We start from the raw sequence: 22913 nt of genomic DNA on the forward strand, positions 1-22913 counted from the left end.
TTTCAACTCATTTGTGTCGCCATTGCTTAAGCATACTATATTCATCCCATTACAGTGATTTCATTGCCAAATCTATTTAGTGAGGATTTCAAAAGTCCATCCTGTGGAGTTGGATAGTTATGCATTCAAATACAAATGTTAGAGGTTGCTGTCAGATTTACCTGTAATAATGGCAAGTGCTGATGATCTTGTGTTTGGGTTTGCAGTAAAATGTGGGCAAGTCTAATTTACATTCTTTTACTTAGAGTTTTTGTTTAATACCTTTTTTTTGCCTAAGTTCTATTGTTTATTTTCCTGCTGTTCTGCTAATATAGCCACAGGTAGAGAAACCCACTGTTGTTACTTACTTGATATTGCATTTTCAAAACACTTCCAGGCAGGTCAAGACGACTAAGTTCCTTTATTTTTCGACTTTGTAAGTCTAAAATCCCAACTGGTTTAATAAATGAGAGTATCTCATCAGATGGTTGTTGTATTTATATTCCTTCCTTTGGAATTTTAGTCACCAGCACTTGTTTGCTAAGTTTCCCTACACAGCAGCAGTAACCACTTCAGAGCTAATTTATTCATTGGCTGTGATACTTTTTATGGCAAACTAAGGAAGTAATAAAGTGCAACAGTTTTTAGTTCATTTAGGGGATACGGACGTTGCTGGCAGGGCCAGCATTTATTGCCCATCCCTAATTGCCCTTGAACTGAGTGGTTTGCTGGGCCATTTCGGAGGGGACGTTTAAGAGTCAATTACATTGCTGTAGCTCTGGGGTCGCATGTAGACCAGACCAGGTAAGGGTGGCATATTTCCGTCCCTGGGTTTTTATGATAATGGTGATCAACATTAGACTTTTAAATCCCAATTTATATTGAATTCAAATTTCACCATCTGCCGTGGTGGCATTTGAGCCCATGTCCCCAGATCATTACCCTTAAACTCTGGATTACTGAGTTAGTGTTGGTGACTTCAGACAGTTCCACCATACTTACCTGGTAATAATCAGGAATTGTTAGACAGAAAAATCCTACTGTAATTCTATTAACTGATCTCAGCATTCACACTAATCACAGCATTGGAATGATCCCACCCTGCCCCTCCCCTCAATTTTCTGTCTTGTGCAACCTACCGGCACAATTCTTGTGTCCTGACTGATGTTGTAACGATAATAATGTAGATTATATGTTTGTTAGCCAGAGCCTGAAGAACTAGATGGAACACCAGTTGAGGAAGAATTTGATGGTGCCCCATTAGAAGATGTAGATGGAGTTCCAATTGATCTAGGCACTGTTCTTGAAGATCTTGATGGTATTCCTATGAAGGTGCTAGATGATGATCTTGATGGTATTCCCAGTAAGTGGTTTTGATCCTCGTGCTGCTTAATTCAGAGTGAAACAGTTGATAGAATACAATTGAGTTACCTTGGCTGTACTTCATATATCCCATATTTGTGTAAATTGCTTTGAGATGGGAGGAGATGAGGGCCCACAACTTCATTGAACTTCTAAAGTAGCAACAGATGGATTTTGCTTGTCATTCCACAATCTTGGCCAGACCATTGTGAAGAATTACCAACTAGACATGACCTCCATGGAATCATCGAAACTTGCACACAAAAGGATGCCATTTGGCCCATCATCCCATCATGCCTGTGCTGGCTCATGCTTAGTCATATGTTATTGCTTTTTGATGGTAACCCCTCATTGAGTACCTTTCCAACATCCCTTCAAAATTATTAAATTGAATCCGCTTCCACACACTCTTCAGGTAGAGCATTCTAGGTTCTGCAAACCCTCTGAATACTCCCAATCTCCTTTCTAGATACTTTGCCAATAATTTTAAATGTGTGACCTGTTTATTGACCCACTTGTTTGAACAGAGGGAAGCTATTCCCACTATCAAAATATCATCATCTTGAAATCCTGTATTAGGTCATAGAACATACCTTTTCTGCAAGGAAAGCAGTCCTAACTATTTCAGCCTCTCCTCAGACCTGAAGTCCCTTCTCTATGGTAACCTCTTGATAAACCATCTCTGTACCCTTTCTAAGGCTTTTACATCTTTCCTGAACTGCGATGCCCAGAATTTCCTAGTACTGTAGCCTTAACAATGACTTATAAAATTCCAGCATGGATTATTGCTTTTATATTCTGTTTGCAAACCCAAGTAGCCCATATGTTTTTAACCACCTTATCAACTCATCCCTGTAACCTTTTAAAGATGTGTACATGGACACCAAGGTGTCTCTATTCGTCTGCACTTATCAAGACCATGCCATTTATAGTATACTGTCTCTCCGTTTTTTGTCCTCCCAGAGCGCATCGCTTCATACTTCTCTGGAATGAACTCCATCTGCCGTGCTTTGCCTATTTCATCATATTGTCAGTCATCTTGAGGTCTACTACCTTGTAAAGTTTCAAATCAGAGAAAAAGGGCGCTCAAGGAGTTCATGTGGCCAATTGAGTGCATCAGCTGTTTCGGCGAGCAATTAATTTGGTTCCAATCCTCCGCTCTTTCTCCATATCCCTACAAGTTTTCTCCAAATATCTGATGGCTACTATTGAATTTGTTTAGAAAAGATTGTTTATAAAACTTGGATGTACGTAATACTGGACCCATAACTGACCTTGAGGAATACCATTGTAGATCACCTCCCAAACAGATAATCATCCATGAATTCACCCACCATCATCTTTCTTGTCACTGAGCCAATCTGGCATCTATATCGCCACTTTCCCCATAAACATCATCGTAAGCCTTTAATGAGGGTAGGGGAAAGAATTCTGCAGGCCATATGTCCTACAGTTAAACTAATTTCATTAAAATATACATCTCTTTTTTGTTAATAAACAATTTTATTGAGGTAGTTTTTGGCTTTATAAACAGTTACAGACATCATCAGAAAAAAGCAAAAAAAGGCAAAAATGTGCAAACATCCATGTACTTTCAATACTTCAATCATAATATATTGCACAAGCCCGCTCCTCTCCCACCGGTACTACCCGCCATATTTTCCCTCCTACTCTACTCCACCCCCACCCCCCCCTGCTGACGCTCACTCTCCCGCAAAGAAGTCAATAAATGGTTGCCACCTCCGGGCGAACCCCTGCACAGATCCCCTCAAGGCGAACTTAATTTTCTCCATACCCAGGAAACTCGACATGTCCGCAAGCCACAACTCCGTCTTCGGGGGCTTTGAGTCCCTCCACGCCAATAGTATTCGTCGCCGGGCTATCAGGGAAGCAAAGGCCAAAACATCGGCCTCTTTCTCCCCCTGGACCCCCAGGTCCTCCGAAACCCCAAAAATTGCCACCCCTGGACTCATCACCACCCTTGTTTTTAGTACTCGGGACATGACCCCCGCAAATCCCTCCCAGTACCCCCTCAGCTTAGGGCATGCCCACAACATGTGCACGTGGTTCGCTGGTCCTCCCGCGCACCTCGCGCATTTGTCCTCTATCCCGAAGAATTTGCTCATCCGAGCCACCGTCATATGGGCCCGGTGAACGACCTTAAATTGAATCAGCCCGTGCCTAGCACATGTCGCGGTCGAATTTACCCTACTCAGGGCCTCTGCCCACAGCCCATCCTCCATTTCCCCGCCTAGCTCCTCCTCCCATTTAAGTTTCAGTTCCTCTGTCTGGGATCCTTCCTCACTCATGAGCACCTTATATATATCCGAGACTCTACCCTCCCCTTCTTCCCTCCTAGAGACTATTCTGTCGAGGATCCCCATTGGCGGGAGGCATGGGAAAGATGGGACCTGTCTACGAACAAAGTCCCGCAACTGTAGGTATCTAAAATCATTTCCCCATACCAACCCAAATTTCTCCTCCAAGCTCCTCAGATTCGCAAAGCTCCCTTCCAGGAACATATCACCCACCCTTCCCGTCCCCGCCCGCCGCCATACTCTGAACCCCCCATCCATACTGCCGGGGGCAAACCGATGGTTGTCGCAGATTGGCGCCCAGACGCCCCCAACTCCCCCACGTGCCTCCTCCACTGGCCCCATAATCCGCAGGGTCGCCACCACTACCGGGCTGATGGTGTACTTGGCCGGCGGCAGCGGTAGAGGAGCCGTGACCAGGGCTGCCAAGCTGGAGCCCCTGCACGAAGCCGCCTCCACCCGCTCCCAAATAGACCCCGTACCCACCATCCACTTCCTTATCATAGCGATGTTGGCCGCCCAGTAATAATTGATCAGACTCGGCAAAGCCAGCCCTCCCTCGCTGCGGTTCCTCTCCAACATCGTCTTCTTCACCCGTGGGGATTTTCCCGCCCAGACAAAGCTCATGATCAGCCCATTAACTCTTTTGAAGAAGGACTGTGGGATAAAGATCGGGAGGCACTGAAAAATAAACAAAAATCGAGGGAGGATTGTCATCTTTACAATCTGCACCCTCCCTGCCAGCGACAGTGGGAGTGCATCCCATCTCCGAAACTCTCTCTTCATTTGCTCCACCACCCTGGCCAAATTTAACTTATGCAGCCTGCCCCAGTCTCGTGCCACCTGGATTCCCAAATACCGGAAATTTTCCTCAACCAGCCTAAACGGTAGCCCTCTCAATCTGTTCTCCTGGCCCCTTGTCTGGACCACAAACATTTCACTCTTGACCATATTTAATTTCTATCCTGAGAACTGGCCGAACTTCCTCAGCATTCCCAGTATAGTTCCCGTCCCGGCCACCTGGATCCGACACATACAGGAGCAGGTCGTCTCACCACCCCCGCCCCTCACCACCCCTTCCAACCCTCTGCGGCTCTCAGCGCAATCGCCAGCGGCTCTATGGCCAGCGCAAACAGCAGCGGGGAGAGCGGGCAGCCCTGTCTGGTCCCTCAGTACAACCTAAAATACTCCGACACTTCTCTGTTGGTCCTGACGCTGGCCCTCAGGGCCTGATATAATAATTTGATCCAGTCCACCAATCCCTCCCCGAACCCAAACCGTCCGAGCACCTCCCATAGATAGTCCCACTCCACCCGGTCAAAGGCCTTCTCAGCGTCCATTGCCACCACTACCTCCACCTCCCTACTCACTGGGGGCATCATTATCACATTAAGTAATCTTCTCAGGTTGGCCGCCAGCTGCCTACCTTTCACAAACCCCGTTTGATCCTCCCTAATCACCTCCAGTACACAGTCCTCCATTCTACCCGCCAGTACCTTTGCCAGGAGCTTGGCGTCTACATTACATTAATCAGGGAGATTGGCCAGTAGGACCCGCACGCCTCCGGGTCTTTACCCCGCTTCAATATCAGTGATATGGTGGCTTGTGACATTGTCGGCGGCAGGGTCCCTCTGTCCCTTGCCTCATTGAAAAACCCTCGCCAAGACCGGGCCCACCAGCTCAGAGAACTTCCTATAAAACTCTCCTGGGTATCCATCCGGACCCGGGGACTTCCCTGACTGCAAGGCCTTAAGGCCCCCCAATACCTCCTCAACTCTAATTGGGGCCCCCAGCTCTTCCACTTCCCCCCCCCCCCCCCCCCCCCCCCCAAACCTACTGTTGGGCATGTTAACCCGTCCAGAAACCTTTTCATCCCCTCCGGTTCTTCCGGCGGCTCCGAAGTATACAGCTTACGATAGAAGTCCCGGAAAACCTTATTCAATTCTGCCGGGTCCTCCACTTTGCCCCCCCTCCCCCCGTCTCTTACTCTACCTTATTCCCTGGCCGCCTCCCTCCTCCTGAGTTGCTGCGCTAACAGTCTGCTAGCCTTTTCCCCATGCTCGTACACCACTCCCCTGCTCGTGGATAGAGCCCCCAGTTCCGCCTATAGTCTCTGCCTCCCTGAGTAAAACCTCCCCCTAAAATATACATCTCTGTCAACATTTCTGTAGGTTGAGGTTTTGGAGTAGGTTCCTAATCTTGGTTGAGTTTTGAGAGGCATGGCATTTTGCAGCTTGTATTTTCATGGCTGCGTGCTAACATAAATTCTTTCACAGATATTAAGTGGGCTATTTTTCCTTGCATTTGGAAGAATGATTGAGAAACACCTTAATTTCCTTAATCAAATTCTGATCAATTTGTGATTTACGAAATTTTCAATTCCTCCAATGAAATCCTTAAATTAACTCTTACTTTCACTCTTTCTCTTTTCCTTCCCCCCCTCCTCACTTTCTCAGTTGATGGCCTTGAAGACCCCAAGAAGTTTCAGTCCGTTTTTAAAGTTGCTCCATCGAAATGGGAAGCTGTAGATGAATCAGCGTTAGAATCACAGGGTAAGTGCAAACAAGCCATTGTACACCTCTCCGTGCACATGTTAGATTGCATTAAACCATATAAAAACCCATTATTTTACGATAAGTCTTTTAAATTCTGTAATTCAAAGCAAGTGCAACAGATGTTCTGCTTATACTTTTGCCAAATGTTTTTGCAATATATTAACTTCTAGTATGTTAATGAAATTAGCCTACTGATAGTTATTGATTAATATAGCATACTTATCTTGCAGCTGTTACAACTTCAAAATGGGAACTTTTTGACCAGCCAACTGAATCTGAAGAGGATGAACAACCAGCGTATGTTGATATTCTGACTTGCTACCATGGACAATAGCAGTTTATTTTAGAAGTGATTAAATAATGAATGATGCATGAAAAAAGCATTAGTGGAACAAACTAGGCATTGCAGTATTGTACATTATTATATTTATGCTGCAGATAGTCCTGATTTTATTTAGCATGTACCACCAAACCAAAGGAAAAGTACATGGGACAGGATAAAATTGTTCCCCTTGGTGGAGAATTCTAGAACCAGGGGACATAAATGACAGGGTGTAGAGGGTACATGAGGGAAAACTTTTTTACTTAAGAGAGTAGTGAGAATCTGGAATTCCCTGCCTGCCTTGGTGATGGAGGCAGAGACCCGAAACTCTTTAAAAGGTACTTGGATCTGCACCTTGAGTGCTCTAAGCTATGGACTGGGTGCAGGAAGGTGGGATTGGAAAGGGCACCTGGATGTCCTCGGGCTGACATGGACAAGATAGGCCAAATGGCGGCCTCCTGTGCTGTAGATGATACTTTAATACTCACAATTACGTTTTTTGAACTATGTAAACATCATTTATGACTACTAGTGAGACATGAAGATCTGCTTGCTATCTCAACATGGTGTTGTACAACCTTAATAAAAAAATATGCAATGGATTTACAGCAATAATCAAATGACAAATGTTTAAATCACTTTCTACAAGTCAGTCAATCAAAATTGATTTACTTCAATACCAGTTGTATAAGTAACCGGAATCTGTGAATAAGTGGTTTCTAGTGGCCTTGTAAATTGTGATGACTTGAGATTTATTTGAACTACTATTAGAATGGGTTTGCATTGTTTGTAATTACAGAGACAGTACATTAAAAGAAAGCGACGATGAAGATGATGATGATATCGGTGATCAAATGTCCAGGTCAGAGGAGCTGCTTTATTTTTGTAACCCAGTTAAAGAAGAAATGATGGAATCCAAGCCCATTCTTAAATATTCAGAAATGTCTGAAGAAAAGCGAGCAAAGCTTCGAGAAATAGAGGTACAAATATTCTCTGTTTTTACAATCTGCTTTTTGACAAAATCACTTTGGGTTGCTTTGGTAAACATGAAAATATATATTTTTTTTAGCTTAAGGTAATGAAGTTCCAGGATGAGTTAGAATCTGGGAAAAGGCCTAAAAAGGCAGGTCAGTCCATGCAAGATCAAGTGGAACATTATAGGGACAAGCTACTTCAAAGGGTGAGTGCAGCATCTTCTCATTAACTTGCGGTAAATACGTTCTGTTCCTTACTGCTTGATTGAATTTGATCTGTCTTGCGCACAAGACTTATTAAACTAATGAGTGTAATTATAATTGTAAATCGTGATGTATTCAGTTTGCTGATATCCTAGCATCTGTAAGGATCATTTATTTATCTTTTAATATCTGTAAAATATTTGAAATGCACAAGCTAGCTCTTCCACGTAGTGAAAATATCTGTCCAGTAGCCCATAAAACAGCTTGATGACAGCGTTGGTCTGCTGTGGTTTTGCATTCAACAAACTCGTTGGCACAGAATTATGAAATTTTGTGTGCCAGACTGCATGATTTGACATTGCTGCTTCCCTTTGCCCATCCACCAACTACCCCTCCCCGACCCCCAGCAGTATGTGAAATTCCCAATCTCGGCCATGGTTTAGGGGGGTGGAGAGAGAGAGAGAGAGGGCGGTGCACACAATTCCCCTAACTCTAACAGTCCAACTACAGAATAGCATTGGTGGAAACAGTTTGCATGATTGTACACTCCAACATGCCACTCTGATCCTGCCTTTTTAACCCCCCCCCCCCCCCCCCCCCCCCCCAATATCGCTTGATGCCTTTACCCCAAGAGCTCTATCCAATTCCTTCTTGAAATTATGCACTGTTTTCGCCTCAACTACTTTCTGTGGTAGTGAATTCCACAGATTCATCATTCTCTGGGTGAAGAAATTACTCCTTACCTCAGTCCTAAAAGGTTTACCCCTATAACCCCTAGTTCTGGACTCTCCCGCTATCAGGAACATTTTTTCTGAATCTACCCTGTCTAATCCTGGAAGAATTTTGTAAGTTTCTATGAGATCCCCCCCCTCCCCCTCACTCTTCTAAACTCCAATGAATATAGTCCTAACCAATTTAATCTCTCCTCATGACAGTTCCACTATCCCAGGAATCAGCCTGGTAAACCTTTGCTGCACTCCCTCTGTAGCAAGAACATCCTTCCTCAGATAAGGGCACCAAAATTGCACATGATACTCCAGGTGTGGCCTCATCAAATGCTGTATACCAGTGTTCTTCAAACTTTTTTTACGGGGACCCATTTTTACCAACCGGCCAACCTTTGGGACCCAACCCAGCTGACCTTCGCGACCCACCATTTTCTCTTGCCTTGTTTGCTGCTGACAAAAATGGAGGAAATTGTTTTGGGTCCCTTTGGCCCTCATACACGCTCCTCCAATGGAACCTGTTGGATGAAGGTGAAGCCTTCTGGTGTTGGAAAGTATGGAGACTCATCTGCCCAAAGTTCTGAATTTTTTTCCTGTAAAATTTTATCAAATAACATCCCCCCCCCCCCCCCCGAACTTGTAAAAAAAGAACATAAATAAAATGAGTAAAATATGAATAAAACCCCCTGAAAGTGTAAAAAAAAGAATAAAATAATTGAACAAAATGAAAATTAAATGAATAAAATAAATGAATAAAACCCACGACAGAACTTGTAAAACAAAAAGCTGCAACTATTGTTTAAAAAATAGTGGCCGCACTGCGCATGCGTGCCTGATTATCGGCGTGCATGCGCAAATGTGGCTGAATTTTTAAAATATGTTCGCGGAATGCGCATGCATGAGCGATCATTGTGTGCGCGCACACAATGCAGCCGAATTTGTTTTTCAAAAACATGTTCACGGCCGCTTGCAGTCGGCGTTATGAAAAGCCGGCTGCTGCGCGAGGATTTGCGCAATCGGGAGCGCCGCGGACAACGGCTCCGCGACCCACCCGCAGGTCGGCCCCCGACTTTGAAGAACACTGCTCTATACAACTGCAGTAAAACATTTCTATTCCTATATTCAAATCCTATCGCTATGAAGGCCAACCTACTATTTGCCACCTTTAATGCTTGCTGTACCTGCACACTTCATGGTGAATGTATCTCATTCGATTTGCAATTATTCATGTCTGAGAATTGATAGCCAATGTCAGCAGCTGATTCTATCATGAGGATATCACAACCAACCTACGCCATTTCTTCACCCAAAGTCATAAAGGACCGGGGGTTCGAAACCAGGAGAACAGTGTAAACTTTATTGTTGATGGTGCAGAAGCTGTTAGAAACAGAATAATGTGGGAGAAAGTTACCAACCAATTGGCAAGCATGTGCTAATAAAGTAGAGTCAGAAAATTGTTTGACTAACTTGATTTTAGTTTTTTTTACGAAGATCACCAGTCTGGTGAGGGCAGTTCAGTAGTTGAGTTTGTGAACTTTCAAAAAGATTTGTGATAAAGTATAACATATTAGACATGTTTGCAAATTAGAAGTCCATAGGATAAATGGGACAGTAGCAGCTGAGTACAAGATTGGCGGAGAAATGAATTACAGGCTTATGGTGAATGCCTGTGGAAAGTGGCATGTGCACAATTTTTTTGAAGGTGGCAGGACAAGTTGGCAGTGCATTTAATGAAGTGTATGGATTGAGACATGGATTACAGAAGCCAGAAAGTTAGGGTGAGCCTATATAAAACATTAGCTTGAATATTCTGGTATTATGCTTTAGGAAGGGCCTGAAAGCTTTGGATTGGGTACAGGAGAGTTTTACTGGAAATGGTTCAAGAGATTACAGTTATGTGGATGCTTAGAGCAGAAAAAGCAAGGGGGTGGATGTAATCTTGGATTCATGTCGCATTACATCCACCCCCCACCATCTGGCCTGGACTTGCAAAATCCCACCAACTGTTCTGGCTTGAGACAATTCACACCTCTTTAACCTGTGATTATCCCTCTCCCTGGATCTGTAATGATTTGATTACCTGCAAATTCTCGCATTCCAAGCATTGTCCAGCATCTCTGACTTTGTCTATATAAATGTTTCTGGAACATACCTCGCCATTCACCTGAGGAAGGAGCTGCGCTTCGAAAGCTCGTGTTTGAAACAAATCTGTTGGACTTTAACCTGGTGTTGTAAGACTTCTTACAGTGCTCACACCAGTCCAACGCCGGCATCTCCACATCATGGCTACCATTTTTCTATATGGTTCAGTTGGTGGCTGGATAAACTTGCTGAACAATTGGGGAAATCCATACTTGCCTAGGGATCTTGTTTAAACTTTTAAATGAGCTGTTTGCTTTTTAATATCTTAACTAAGCTGCACATTTGCAGCCAGACATGGTTTGGTATAATCCTTTCCTTGGCTTGAAATATGTTTTGACCATTTGTTTTGTATTTCTGGGTGATTATTTAATTATTACCACTTGAACTTCAGATGTATTTTATCTTGCATTCAGGAGAAGGAGAAAGAAATGGAAAGAGAAAGGGAGCGTGACAAAAAGGACAAAGAGAAAGATGTGATTAAATCAGAGTACCGTATAAAAGATAGGAAAGAAAAAGAGAGTTCCTCGTCTCCTTCAAGCAAAGAGAGGTATTGTTTTAGTGTCAAACTCTCATTTTCACGCATGTTAAATTATGCTTGTACTGCATGCACCCCATTCTAAATTGTTTTTCCTTTGCCCTTGGAATGAGAAAGGTTTAGATAAGCCCGTGTTTACTGTTCATCCTCCAGTCTGCGATATGTGTTGATGGGCCACTGCTGTGAACTTTAGTTATGGGAGTTTTATGAAATAAGATATGAACTGTAATTATAGAGCATGATTTTAATGAGATTGTGACATATTCTTGCACCGAATGGAGTCAGCCAAAATCCGGTTGGCTTTGCAAGTCGTGTAATTATTGTTTCATGTTACTAGCCACAAAGTATAATCTTCAAACAATAAATAAAACTAACTTTTAAAATTTATATAAACTTCACAGCTCCAATACGGCAAAAGGGATTTAATTATTTGGAGTTAAAGCAGTAATCAGTGCTTCTGAGAGGTTCGTCAAAATATTGATGTGATCGAAATATGAAGTAGAGGGTGTTTGTTTTCTCCTCTCCCAAGTGTTATTCCGGAGCAGGAAAAAAGGAGGTGTTTTTGGTGGTGGAGGAGGTGGGGAGGAGTTAGTAATATATTTAGGAAATTATATAGTACTGTTTATATGTGGAGACTGACAAATGGAAGAGCATAGTATATTATTGCAGGGCAGGGTACACTCGAGGAATGTTGACATCTTCTTGGAGACTCCCTGCCCTAACTTTAGGAAGGCTGTCAGTAGCCCAGAGGAAAATAATGGCATCATTACAGGGATGAAACCTAATTCGTATATGATGGCAAAAATAATTAGCCAAAAGTCAACAAATGCAGATAATTCATAAATCTTATCGGCACAAGAACCAGGAGCAGGAATAGACCATAGGCAAATCTAGCCTGCTCTACCATTCGATGTGATCAGGGTGAATTTTGGACTTCAATTCCACTTTCCCACCTCATCCCATATTTCTTGATTCCTGACAGACCAAAATCTGTTGGTCTAATCCTTAAATATATTCAATAGAGCATCCATAACCCTCTGGGGTAGAGAACTCAAGATTGACGACTTCTTGAGTGAATAAATTTCTCCTCAACTTAATCCAAAACGATTGACCTCTTATCCTGGGACCACAGCCCATGTTTTCGGTTCCCCAACCATCAGAGACTATCTCATAGCACCTTCAGAATTTTGTATGTTTCAATGAAATCAACTCGTTCTTCTAAACTCCAGAGAATATAGGCACCATTTACTCAGCCTCTCATCATAGGACACCTCCTCATCATAGGACACCTCCTCCCAGGGACCAATATAGTGAGCCTTCGCTGTACCGCCTCCAATACAAGTATATTCTTCCTTAAATATGGTCACTGCGCACAGTATTCCACATGTGGTCTCAGCAAATTATTGCACGTTTTCTTAATTTCTGAGCTCCAATCCCCTTGCAGGAAGTGATCCTTGTACAAGTACATCCAGATCTCTTTGAACATCAACATTTACAACTTTCACACCTTTAATCTTTGTGTAGAAGATTTTAGTTTAGACGGGCAGCATGGTCGGCACGTGCTTGGAGGGCCGAAGGGCCTGTTTATGTGCTGTACTTTTTTTCTTTGTTCTTTGGTTTCCCAATCATCCTCCTGTGGATTCTTCATGTTCAAGAAGCCATATTTGAATATCTATAACGCTGTCTTTTAGGTTATGGGTTTCCCCATTCATTGAGATGCAATGCTGATTATGGGCTGTATGGTTCATTAATTTGTCCATGCAGGTCACATCACTGCCCCTTCCAGTGAGCCAAACCTAGAGCTATTCAAAAGGCTGCTCACCTCTACCGTGTCTTTTTTTAAAAATATTTTTATTCAAGAATTTTTGTTTATAACAGACAAAATATTCAAACTATTCAATATCCCCGGCATAAATCCCACCCTGACAGCTGACGGTAACCAGCTCCTTAAAAAGGGTAATGAACGGCTGCCACCTTGAGTAACACCCATCCACCGATCCTCGTATGGCGTATTTGATCTTCTCCAGGTGCAGAAATTCCAGTAGGTCCCCTAACCAAGCCGAAGCAGTAGGCGGCATTAGACGAATACAGTTCAAAATCTCTGCTTGTCCAATCGGCACCTCCAGCTCCTGTACCATTCCATCTCTGGGAATGTCAACCCATCCAAAAATTGTAACGTTGTTGAACCCTTCTCTGGAGGCTCAGACTTGCATAGCCCACGGTAAAAGGTCTCAAACACCTCATTGTCGTTCTCCAGGGCAGAAACTAACCCACCATACGATTCCCTAATCTGTACCATCTCCCAGGAGGCAGCCTGCCGCTTCAACTGGTGAGCCAACAACCGGCTTGCTCTCTCCCCATACTCATAAAATGTCCCGCCCTTCGAGCGACTAAGTTGACTCGCCGCCTTTCCCATTGACAGCAACTCTAAGTCCATCCGTCATTTATTTCTCTCTGCCAATAACTCCAGTGTTGGCAATCCACCGCAAGGATGGAATCCACCAGCCTTTGTCTCTCCACCCTTCCAAATTCATCCCTATGTGCCTTATAAGAAATTATCTCCCTAATAACTGCCTTCAATGCTTCCCAGACCATGGAGGATTTCTTATTGAAATCCACATACTCTCCAATGACTGAGGATATCCACTCCCAAAACCCTTCTCAGCGAGCAACGGCGTGTCCAATCACCTTCCACAGGGGTTGCGGAGAGCAGCCTGGCTCCAACAGCAGATCCATATAATGGGGGGCACGATCTGATAATACGATCGCCCACGTGGACCAAAACTACCAGCATGCCTTCTAACACCCTGCTAACTATTACATATCTCCTGGACGGCGGGCGGGAGGCAGCTGCACAACGGAGGGCTCCCGTTTGGGAACAGCATTGTCGGAGCTTTAAGCCCGTTCCCAGGCTCCATGGACGCAGAAAAAGCAGGCAGAAGGCACGTAGAAGCCACATAGGAGGCACAGCAGAAGAGGATGTCCAGGATCAGCAAGATGACGACCGTTAAAAAGGCAGCTGAGGGTCCATCGGGGAGTGGTCACCATGGAGTCATCTAGGAAAATAGAGGCTGGAGCACCAGGGAAAGCCGCATTGCCTACGGCTGAAGAAATAACCAAGGTGATGGCTGCAGAATTCGAAAGGCAGTTTATAAAACACTTGGAGGAGATGAGGGAGGTTTTGAGTGTGCTGGTGGAGGAGCAGATTTCCCCGGTGACGGTGGCGGGTGCAGTGGCGGAGGTGCGGGCGCAAGGTGAGGCGCTGAAGGAAGTGGAGGAGACGGTGTTGCAGCACCGCGATCAACTTACCTCGATGGGGAAGGAGATGCGAAAGGTGATGGAGATTAACAAGGATCTGCGAGGGAAAATGGAAGACCTGGAAAACGGATCCAGGCGACAGAATTTGAGGATTGTGGGGCTGCCCGAAGGAGTTGAAGGGCCGAGGCCGACTGAGTGTTTTGCCGCTATGCTGGCGAAACTATTGGGGGAGGGGGAGGATCCCTCCCGATATGAACTGGATCGGGCTCATCGGTCGTAGAGGCCTGTACCAAAGGAGAGTGAGCTGCCAAGGATAGTGTGAAGGAGAAGGTCCTGTGCTGGGCCAAGCAGAAGCGGGTGGTGCAGTGGGCTGGAGCTGGTATACGTGTATACCAGGACTTTACGGTGGAGTTGGCGAGGAGGCGGGTGGCGTTCAACCGGGTGAAGAGGGCACTGTACATTAGCAAGGTGCAGAGTGGCATTGTATATCCAGCGAAGCTGAGGGTGACTTATAAGCTCAAGGACTTTTATTTTGGAACAGCGGAAGCAGCAGAGGAGTTTCGAAGGCAGAAGGACTGTGGCAGAACTGAAATTGAGAAATGGCCATGTGCCGATGTAACCTCATGACTGTATTTTCTCTTTTTTTGTTTGTTTGTTTCACTGTGTGCGGGTGCACGGGCTAAAGGAGCCGGTGTTGTATATACTTGGACAAGGGAAGTGGGGGGTACTTGCACTCAAAGTGAGGGCTCTTTGGGGTGTAGGTGGATATGCGGGGTGTGTGTGCTGAAAGGGGATTTCTGGGCTTTCCTGGGGCCAGGCAAGGGGAAAGGGACCCGGGCGGGACCTCCGTGCTGGACGTTTTAACCGGTTGGCAGAACAGGGTCCGAGTGGTCTAGCCGGGGTGGAAAGTTGGGGGGAAGGAACCGAGGTTGGGGGGAGGAGTTTTATATGAGACGGGGGGGGGGGGGGGGGGGGGGGCTCTATGGTGCCCATGGGTGGTCCCGGACTCCTTTTTTCTTTTTTTCCCTTTGTTTTTTGTTTTCACCGTGGGAGGGTTTGCTTTAATGGATGCATATCTTGACAGGTGGGTCGTTGTTTGGGGTTGTGGGAGGATGGCATCGTCGTTATTGTTAAGGGGATTGATTTTGTATTTGTTACCGTTTACTGTTTGTGGGTGGGGTGTAAATTTTGGAGGAAAATGGAGAATAAAAACATTTATTAAAAAAACTATTACATTTCTCCCTCCTGTGTCCGCCATGATGATAACAGCAGAAAAAAACACCCTCTTGTTAAACAGCGCAGTCTCCTGTGTTCTTGCATCAAAACTAGAGTGAAACACTTGCCCTTCCTGCAGCCGTATTTGATCCCTCGTTCTCAAAGGAATTACCTGTAGAAAGACCACATCAGCCATCAAACTTTTCAGATGGGGCAAATACCTTGGACTTTTTAATTGGCTCATTTAAACCCCTCATATTCTATGTAACCAACTGGATTGGGGGGGGGGGAACACCTTGATCATAAAACCTAAGCTTGTTACCTTGAGAAACAAAATAACTCCTCCCAAAAGGTAACCAGCTGTAGCCATCTCCCCCATGCCACTCCTTTTAACCAGCAAAACTGCTTGCATGGTGAGCCCTACCTAGGGTAAAATTAGTCTTTCACACTGGATCAGTAAAACAGCCCTCAAATCCACACCCAACTTTAATACCAACATTATAGGAAGAAAACAGCCACACCCAAATCCTCTCCCTCAGAGTTCCGGAGTTCAAACAATGCAGCAAACAACCCCAAATTTACCCAGATACAGCCTCCACCAACAAGCCCCATAACAACGTGCCCTCGCCCCACCTTTTACAACCATTCCCCACACACATTCAAATGAAGAACTCAAGAATGACCAAACAAAAAAGATCATAGTCCTCAAACCCTTAGTTTCACCCCAATCCGTGTTTCTTAACAAAGTAATTTGCTTTCTCCAGCCCGTCGAATATAATAGTCTCTGTCACTGAAGGTAACCCGAAGACGAGGAGGGTATACAATCCCAAATGCATGTTGCTCTTGGAGAGAGCCATCATAGAATTTACAGTGCTGAAGGAGGCCATTCAGTCCATCGGGTCTGCACCGGCCCTTGGAAAAAGCACCCTATCCAAGCCCACACATCCACCCTATCCCTGTAACCCAGTAACTCCACTTAACCTTTTTGGACACTAAAGGCAATTTAGCATGGCCAATCCACCTAACCTGCACATCTTCGGACTGTGGGAGAAAACCGGAGCACTCAGAGGAAACCCACGCACACACAGAGAGAACGTGCAGACTCTGCACAGACGGTGACCCAAGCCGGGAATCGAACCTTGGACCGTGGAGCTCTGAAGCAACTGTGCTAACCACTATGCTACAGTGCTGCCCTACCTTCTTGACCTAGGTAAACTAAGCACGCTATCTTGCCAACTCTGCCCTGACATCTTGGTATATTCTGATGGGATGGTCCTCCCACCTGCACACTCTATTGTCCTTTGCGTATCTCAGGACCCGCTCCTTATGCACTGTTAATTCTATGTAATTATCCAGGTACCTATAGAACCGGACAATAAACGGCCGTAGTGGCTCCCCCGATCTGGTCCAACTTGGGAGGGGTCAAGAAGACACCCTCCCACACCAACTTCTGAAACATCTTAAAAACGTAATTGGTGGTGCTTGTATCATTCTGGCCTTCCGCAGCCCAACGATTCTTAAATTTTGTCACCTGGAGTGATTTCCCAGATCATCGACTTTGGCCTTTAACGCCTTGAGCTCCTCTGCTGAAAGCGCCATCTCTGCCTCCAAAGAGACAATCCGATCACGGTGTTCATTGAGCGCCTCCTCCACCTTGTCGCTGTTTCCTAAATTCATCTGACGAGGAATTCACCAACTTATTGGACGTCCGCTGAGGGGCAAGGACACCACAGAGACCTTCGCCGCTTTCTCCCCTTCTGAGGCTCGAGAGACTTCTGAATCGGATGACGATCCCTTGCCTGTCACGTACCCCTCAGGCATCACTCGCCAGAGGGGGTCTGACCACACCAATTTCTTCCCAAAGGTCACCTGTTAATCAGACAGAAAGGGCCAGAAAACAAAATCCCCCAGGCAGGAGCCACCTCATGTGTGACTGCTCACCTCTTAGCCACCACTGGAAGTCCCACCACCACCTCCTTGAGGGCAATTACAAATAGTCAATAAATGCTGGCCTAGCCAGTAATGCCTGCCCTGTGAACTAAAAAATATATCCATGTTCCGCACTTCGCCCAACTGGGAGGAGGTCACTGGATGTTAAGGAAGGTCTTAAAAATGGTAGCTTCCTTGTGTATGGAAGATTACCTTCTAGTTGATTATTTAATTAATGGAAAAGAATTGTGTTGAATAAATTGCTATTCAGTACAGCTAAACTAAGCTATAGTATCATATACTCCAAATACATATTTGATATTCCGGATTTGACTATTTATAATAGTGGATTATACATGTTTCACAGAAGTGGTGGAATTTTCCTCATTATTTACAATGGTGCATTATATTTGACAAACGCCTGCTCAGATGAACCACATTTGAAGTAGTAGTCGTAATATTACGCAACTTATTTGTGTTATCTACATGTCGGGTTGCTGCTAGTGGACTAGAAAGTATGAAATGTTGAAGCTTGGGCAACTGATTCCAGTTCTGATTGTGTAATATGATATTTTGATAGAAAAAGGAAACACAGTGCATCTGTCAGTCCAATTCGTATTGCCAGGCGTGTAAAGTCACCTTCACCGCGTTCAGAATGGTCAGAAAGATCACGTACCAAAGACAGTCCCCACACCAGGTCGGCACATAAAGACACACCTAGAGAAACAAATAAGAAGTCCAAAAGGTATGTCATTTGTGGGAGCTGTTGTTATGTAGTGCTTCGTATTTTCTCTGTTTATATTTATTAAAGTGCTAAATGTTGAAACTAGAGATGCATTCTTTTTTCCCCCTACCTTTTTTTATAATGCTTCGATATCACAGATAAAGACTACTCCTCTCCTGTTATTTGCTGAGTCAGGTGGCAGTGCTTTTTATAAACCGATAGATGGTCATCAATTTAATTTCCACGTTGGTTTTTAAAAATCTTGGGACCTCATTTATCAGCTCAGCTATTATTAAATAACTAAACGGAAACAATCATGGAACACACAGGTTTAAAAATCCAATGTAATATCAGAGTTTGTAAATGGGTTGTTCTATTGAGAACTTATTTTCTTTGCAATTATTTAACACCATACTGATGCACTTGTTCAGTGCTTTATCTGCTTCCCTCCTCCTAAAGATACTAACTCCTTACTGGACTTGGTTACATGGTACCTCACCTATGGTATCTCAGCCTTGTAGTAAGCCTTGATAGTGAATGTGAGCAGACTACTGCATTCTTAAACCATCACTCTGAGCCTGATCCTGTCTCTGCATGGGATAATGGAGGGGACGCGAGAGAATTGTATTCTCCCTGAGGCCAATTATAGCATCTATACTGATGCTGAAGCAGATATCATTCAAATACATATCCGGGATTGAACCTAGAACTTTCATGGTAATTCTATATGCACATGAAACAAATGTTACTGGCAGGTTAATAGGATGGTGAAAAAGGCATTTGGGAACTCACTTTTATTAATCGGGGCATAGAATACAAAAGCAGGGATGTCATGATGGAGCTGTATAGAACTTTGGTGAGGCCACAGCTGGAGTACTGTGTGCAATTCTGGTCGCCACATTATAGGAAGGATGTAATTGCACTGGAGGGGGTGCAGAGAAGATTTGGAGAAATAATTTTTTACCCACAGTGGTGACGGTCCGGAATGCACTATGTGGGAGGGCGGTAAAGGCAGGATGCCTCACATATTTTAAAAAGTACCTGGGTGAGAACTTGGCATGCCATAACACTCCAGGCTATGGGATTAGATGGGCAGGTCTGAGCCTTTCATGCATCGGTGCAAATTCAATGGGCCTCTTCTGCGCTGTATTATTCAGTGATTCTATTGGATTTGATCTTGGACTTAATCATAGAATCCCCCCCAGTGCAAAAGGAGACCGTTTGGCCCATTGAAACTGCGCCGATCCTCTGAAAGAATACCCTACCGAGGCCCAGTCCCTCGCCTATCCACATAATCCTGCACCCTCACCTAACATTTGAGCATTATGGGGCAATTTAGCATGGTCAGTCCACCTATCCTGCATATCTTTGGACTGTGGGAGGAATCAGGAACATCTGGAGGAAACACACAAAAACATGGGGAGAACATGCAAACTCTACATAGACATTTGGCTGAGGTCGGAATTGAATTCGGGTCCCTGGCACTGAGGCAGCAATGCTGACCACTGTGTTGCCCGTGTTCTCTAGTGCTGCCCGTGAGTGTTCTCTAGTGAACGTCACTTGAGCTTTCTACTTCAAATGTTTATATTCTTAAAGTATCCTGTCATTTGTGGTTTACTCATCTCTGATGTCCGTGTTTGTACACGTATTACAATAAAAAAAGAAAATCAATGTCCAAAATCTTGACTTTCAAAAGCCAGACATTTTATGTAGTAGAGCACTTCATGTTTAAGCCAATGTCTGCTTGGGAAATGCTAGCCCAGACTGGAGTAGGAGCAACCATGCTAAAAGGCTGGTATTTGACATGCTGTCATGCATTATCTTCTCTTGAGGGTATCTTCAACCATGACTGCCGACAAAGAAAACACTCAAGTCAATTTGAGCAACCGGACATATTTGAAATGGCGCACAGGTCCAGTTCCAGGATTGTCAATTAGTTCCAAGGTCGTCAGTTAGTTTCATGCACTGTACAGGTTGGACATCAAGAATTCCGGAAAATCGGGGTCCAGAGGATGCTGGATTTTGGCCACAATACCTGTAATAGTTTTCAACTTGATGCATTGAAAACAATTCTGCTCCTCCATTACCCCCACCTTTCAAACCCCATCATTTTGACCAAACTTTTAGTCACATCCTCACATTTCTTCCTTTGTCTTGCATCAGTTGTTTTGTTATGGTTCTCTGCTGATCTTCTACGTTAAAGATGTAAATGCAAGTTATACAGGTAGTTACTGAAACTTTTTGTATGTCTCAAATTCATATGTAGAACACCTTATTTCTTAATCTTTGTCAATAACATGTTCTTAAAGGAAATTGAGTTTTCACTCAGTCCAATATGTTTTGAAAGATGGTGCTAACATTTTTAACAATTTTTTGTAGATCTCGTTCTGGCTCAAGGACGCCAAAAAGGTCCAAAAGATCTCGTTCTAGGACACCCAGAAAATCTTCCAAAAAATCTAGATCCCAGTCCAGATCTCCACATCGATCACACAAGAAATCCAAGAAGAGCAAACACTAGTGAACTGTCCATAACTTCTTTTCTGTCATCTTAGTTTTTGTCCTGTGCCTGAAACAAACTGTTGAGGAATATCATTCCCGGCTTTTTCTTTTGAATGCACATATGTTCATTATGAATATTCAACTCCAGTCAATCTGTGTGCTTTTTTGTATATGAAAAAATTGACTTCTATAGTGCTATGGCTTCATCATTCCCTGAACTCCCTGTTTGTAGATTGTGTAAAAATAAGCCCCCCTCCCTATGTTAGATTTCTCATGAGGACCCTTGTATGTCTCTTCCACCAGCAGTAGCAGTGTTGTATTTGCAGAGGTGTATGAGGAAGCCTGAAGCAGAAGTGTTATCCTTTTGTAATTTTTAACATTCAATGAGAGTTGAATAAAAATCAGTACAGAAAGTTACATAATTTCTTGTTTTATAATAAAGTAAATGCAATAATGTTTGAATAACGCAACTGTTATTTTAAAGTGCAACTTCCCTTGGCATTTCACCATGTAGCGAACATGTTCATGCAACAGCAGGACTCTTGGCCTGGAACAGACATCTTATTTTTGCATCTAGGCTGCATTTAAAACTGCATACAAACCTACAATCTTTCGTGGCTTAACGAGCATACTAAATATTATAAAGCTACGTCTTGGCCATAATAGGTGATCTATCTAAGCTGAGTATTCATTTGTGAAGTAGACCTCCAGAATTGTGTACAACAAAATGGCTGTTTATATGCTTCCTCTGTATTACAGAAGTCACCTATGATTAGGATGACCTGGTTAGGAGACTCGGGTATTTATTCAGGATTCCTGACAGCATCAGATCACAGGGAAGGAAGGGACTAGCAAAACGGTCTACTAGCATCCACAGTATGGGCACCATTCCAATAATCTGATGCCAATCCAAGATTGTGACCATTGCCAAGCCAGGGCAGTCACACACACACACGCAGTAACTACCCCATCGGCTTGCTCTTAATACCATAAGATCCTGGTAAGTCTGCTAAACTGGCGAGCACCATCTGTGGCATCAGAGCTAATGCATATTTACTCGTCTACCCAGTGGCAGAGTACTACCTGCTTAACTTGACTCGGGAGCAATCTCACAAACTTGGCGATCCACCTCTGGGAAGCCATGAAGATTATTTTTGGGACACAAGACCAATGCATCTAGAGTGGATTCTTGTGCTAACGCATATTGAACCCCCTGATGTCCACAGGGAAATCCTCCTAAGAACGCCACTGATTGACAGTTTAATGAAGCACTGACACAGGACCTCCAAAAGAAAACCCACGCACTGAAATCCCATAGTTCCTGCTGGAATGTACTTCATACCCTGCCTCTTGATGCACCTCGTGGTTCACTGCAGACATCACCAAGCTCAACTGACCTGAGTGATGTAGTCCCAGGCTTTCGCCTTCCATGGAAAATCTGGACAACCCTCAACCGCTTGAGGGCAAGCCAGAAAAGTGTGCCCGTTTGCTCCACAAGTGAGGCACAGCTCATTCTGACTGACCATCCAAGTCATGAACCCGAACCCGTTACTGAACTTCTGTTTTATTGTAACAAAGGTTCTTAACTTTGGCTACTTTAAAAAACTAGGCAATTTGTCGTTCCCATTTATAATTGGTTTTGCTTTTTAAAAATCGCCATATAAACCTTTGCAGCACTAGAGCTTTTCAATTTATTTAGATTAGCCCAATGTAAAATATGCAAATCTCTCTGACATTCATTTTTCTGCGAAGCGAGAATGAGATGGAAACTTCTGATGCTTCTGTGAATGTAACATTTTATGTCTAAATCTGTAAAAGCATTTTGCACAAAGCATTTGTAATTGAGACTGATAAGTGGGCAACCTACTCTGAAAACTATTATCTAAATGGATCCAGCTCAATACAACTGATATTTCTGGTGGCGATCCCATGTATTTAAAATTGCAACTTCAGTTTATACCTGCTGATGTTTTGTGTTTTTACTGTTCCAATACCACACACACCCCTTTCATAGCGCTGAAGAACAGAATCCTGGTGGCGTTACAAATAAGTAATGGGAAATGTGCGCTGGCATTAAATCTGCCGCAGCACAATCAGTTCTGTTGTTGTTTGGTCATTTGCCATTTAACCTATGCAATTAAGAGAAAAATCTGTGGTGACTGACCTCCAAATCTA

General features: G+C 44.0%; 1 protein-coding gene across 1 annotated transcript in view; it reads left to right on the forward strand.

The window, feature by feature from the left end:
- LOC119975489 (U2 snRNP-associated SURP domain containing) overlaps window positions 1-21200 on the forward strand; it is an 83084-nt gene extending 61884 nt beyond the window's left edge. The window contains exons 21-28 of the mRNA XM_038815220.1: window positions 1183-1342; window positions 6113-6208; window positions 6442-6508; window positions 7333-7513; window positions 7603-7713; window positions 10992-11125; window positions 18096-18260; window positions 20619-21200. Coding sequence (XP_038671148.1) covers window positions 1183-1342; window positions 6113-6208; window positions 6442-6508; window positions 7333-7513; window positions 7603-7713; window positions 10992-11125; window positions 18096-18260; window positions 20619-20757 — 1053 coding nt within the window. The 3' untranslated portion in view covers window positions 20758-21200. The remainder of the gene's footprint in view (window positions 1-1182; window positions 1343-6112; window positions 6209-6441; window positions 6509-7332; window positions 7514-7602; window positions 7714-10991; window positions 11126-18095; window positions 18261-20618) is intronic.
- Window positions 21201-22913: the final 1713 nt, after the last annotated feature.

This window comes from Scyliorhinus canicula, chromosome 13 (genome assembly GCF_902713615.1).
Source record: "Scyliorhinus canicula chromosome 13, sScyCan1.1, whole genome shotgun sequence".
In the NCBI taxonomy this organism is placed as follows: domain Eukaryota; kingdom Metazoa; phylum Chordata; class Chondrichthyes; order Carcharhiniformes; family Scyliorhinidae; genus Scyliorhinus; species Scyliorhinus canicula.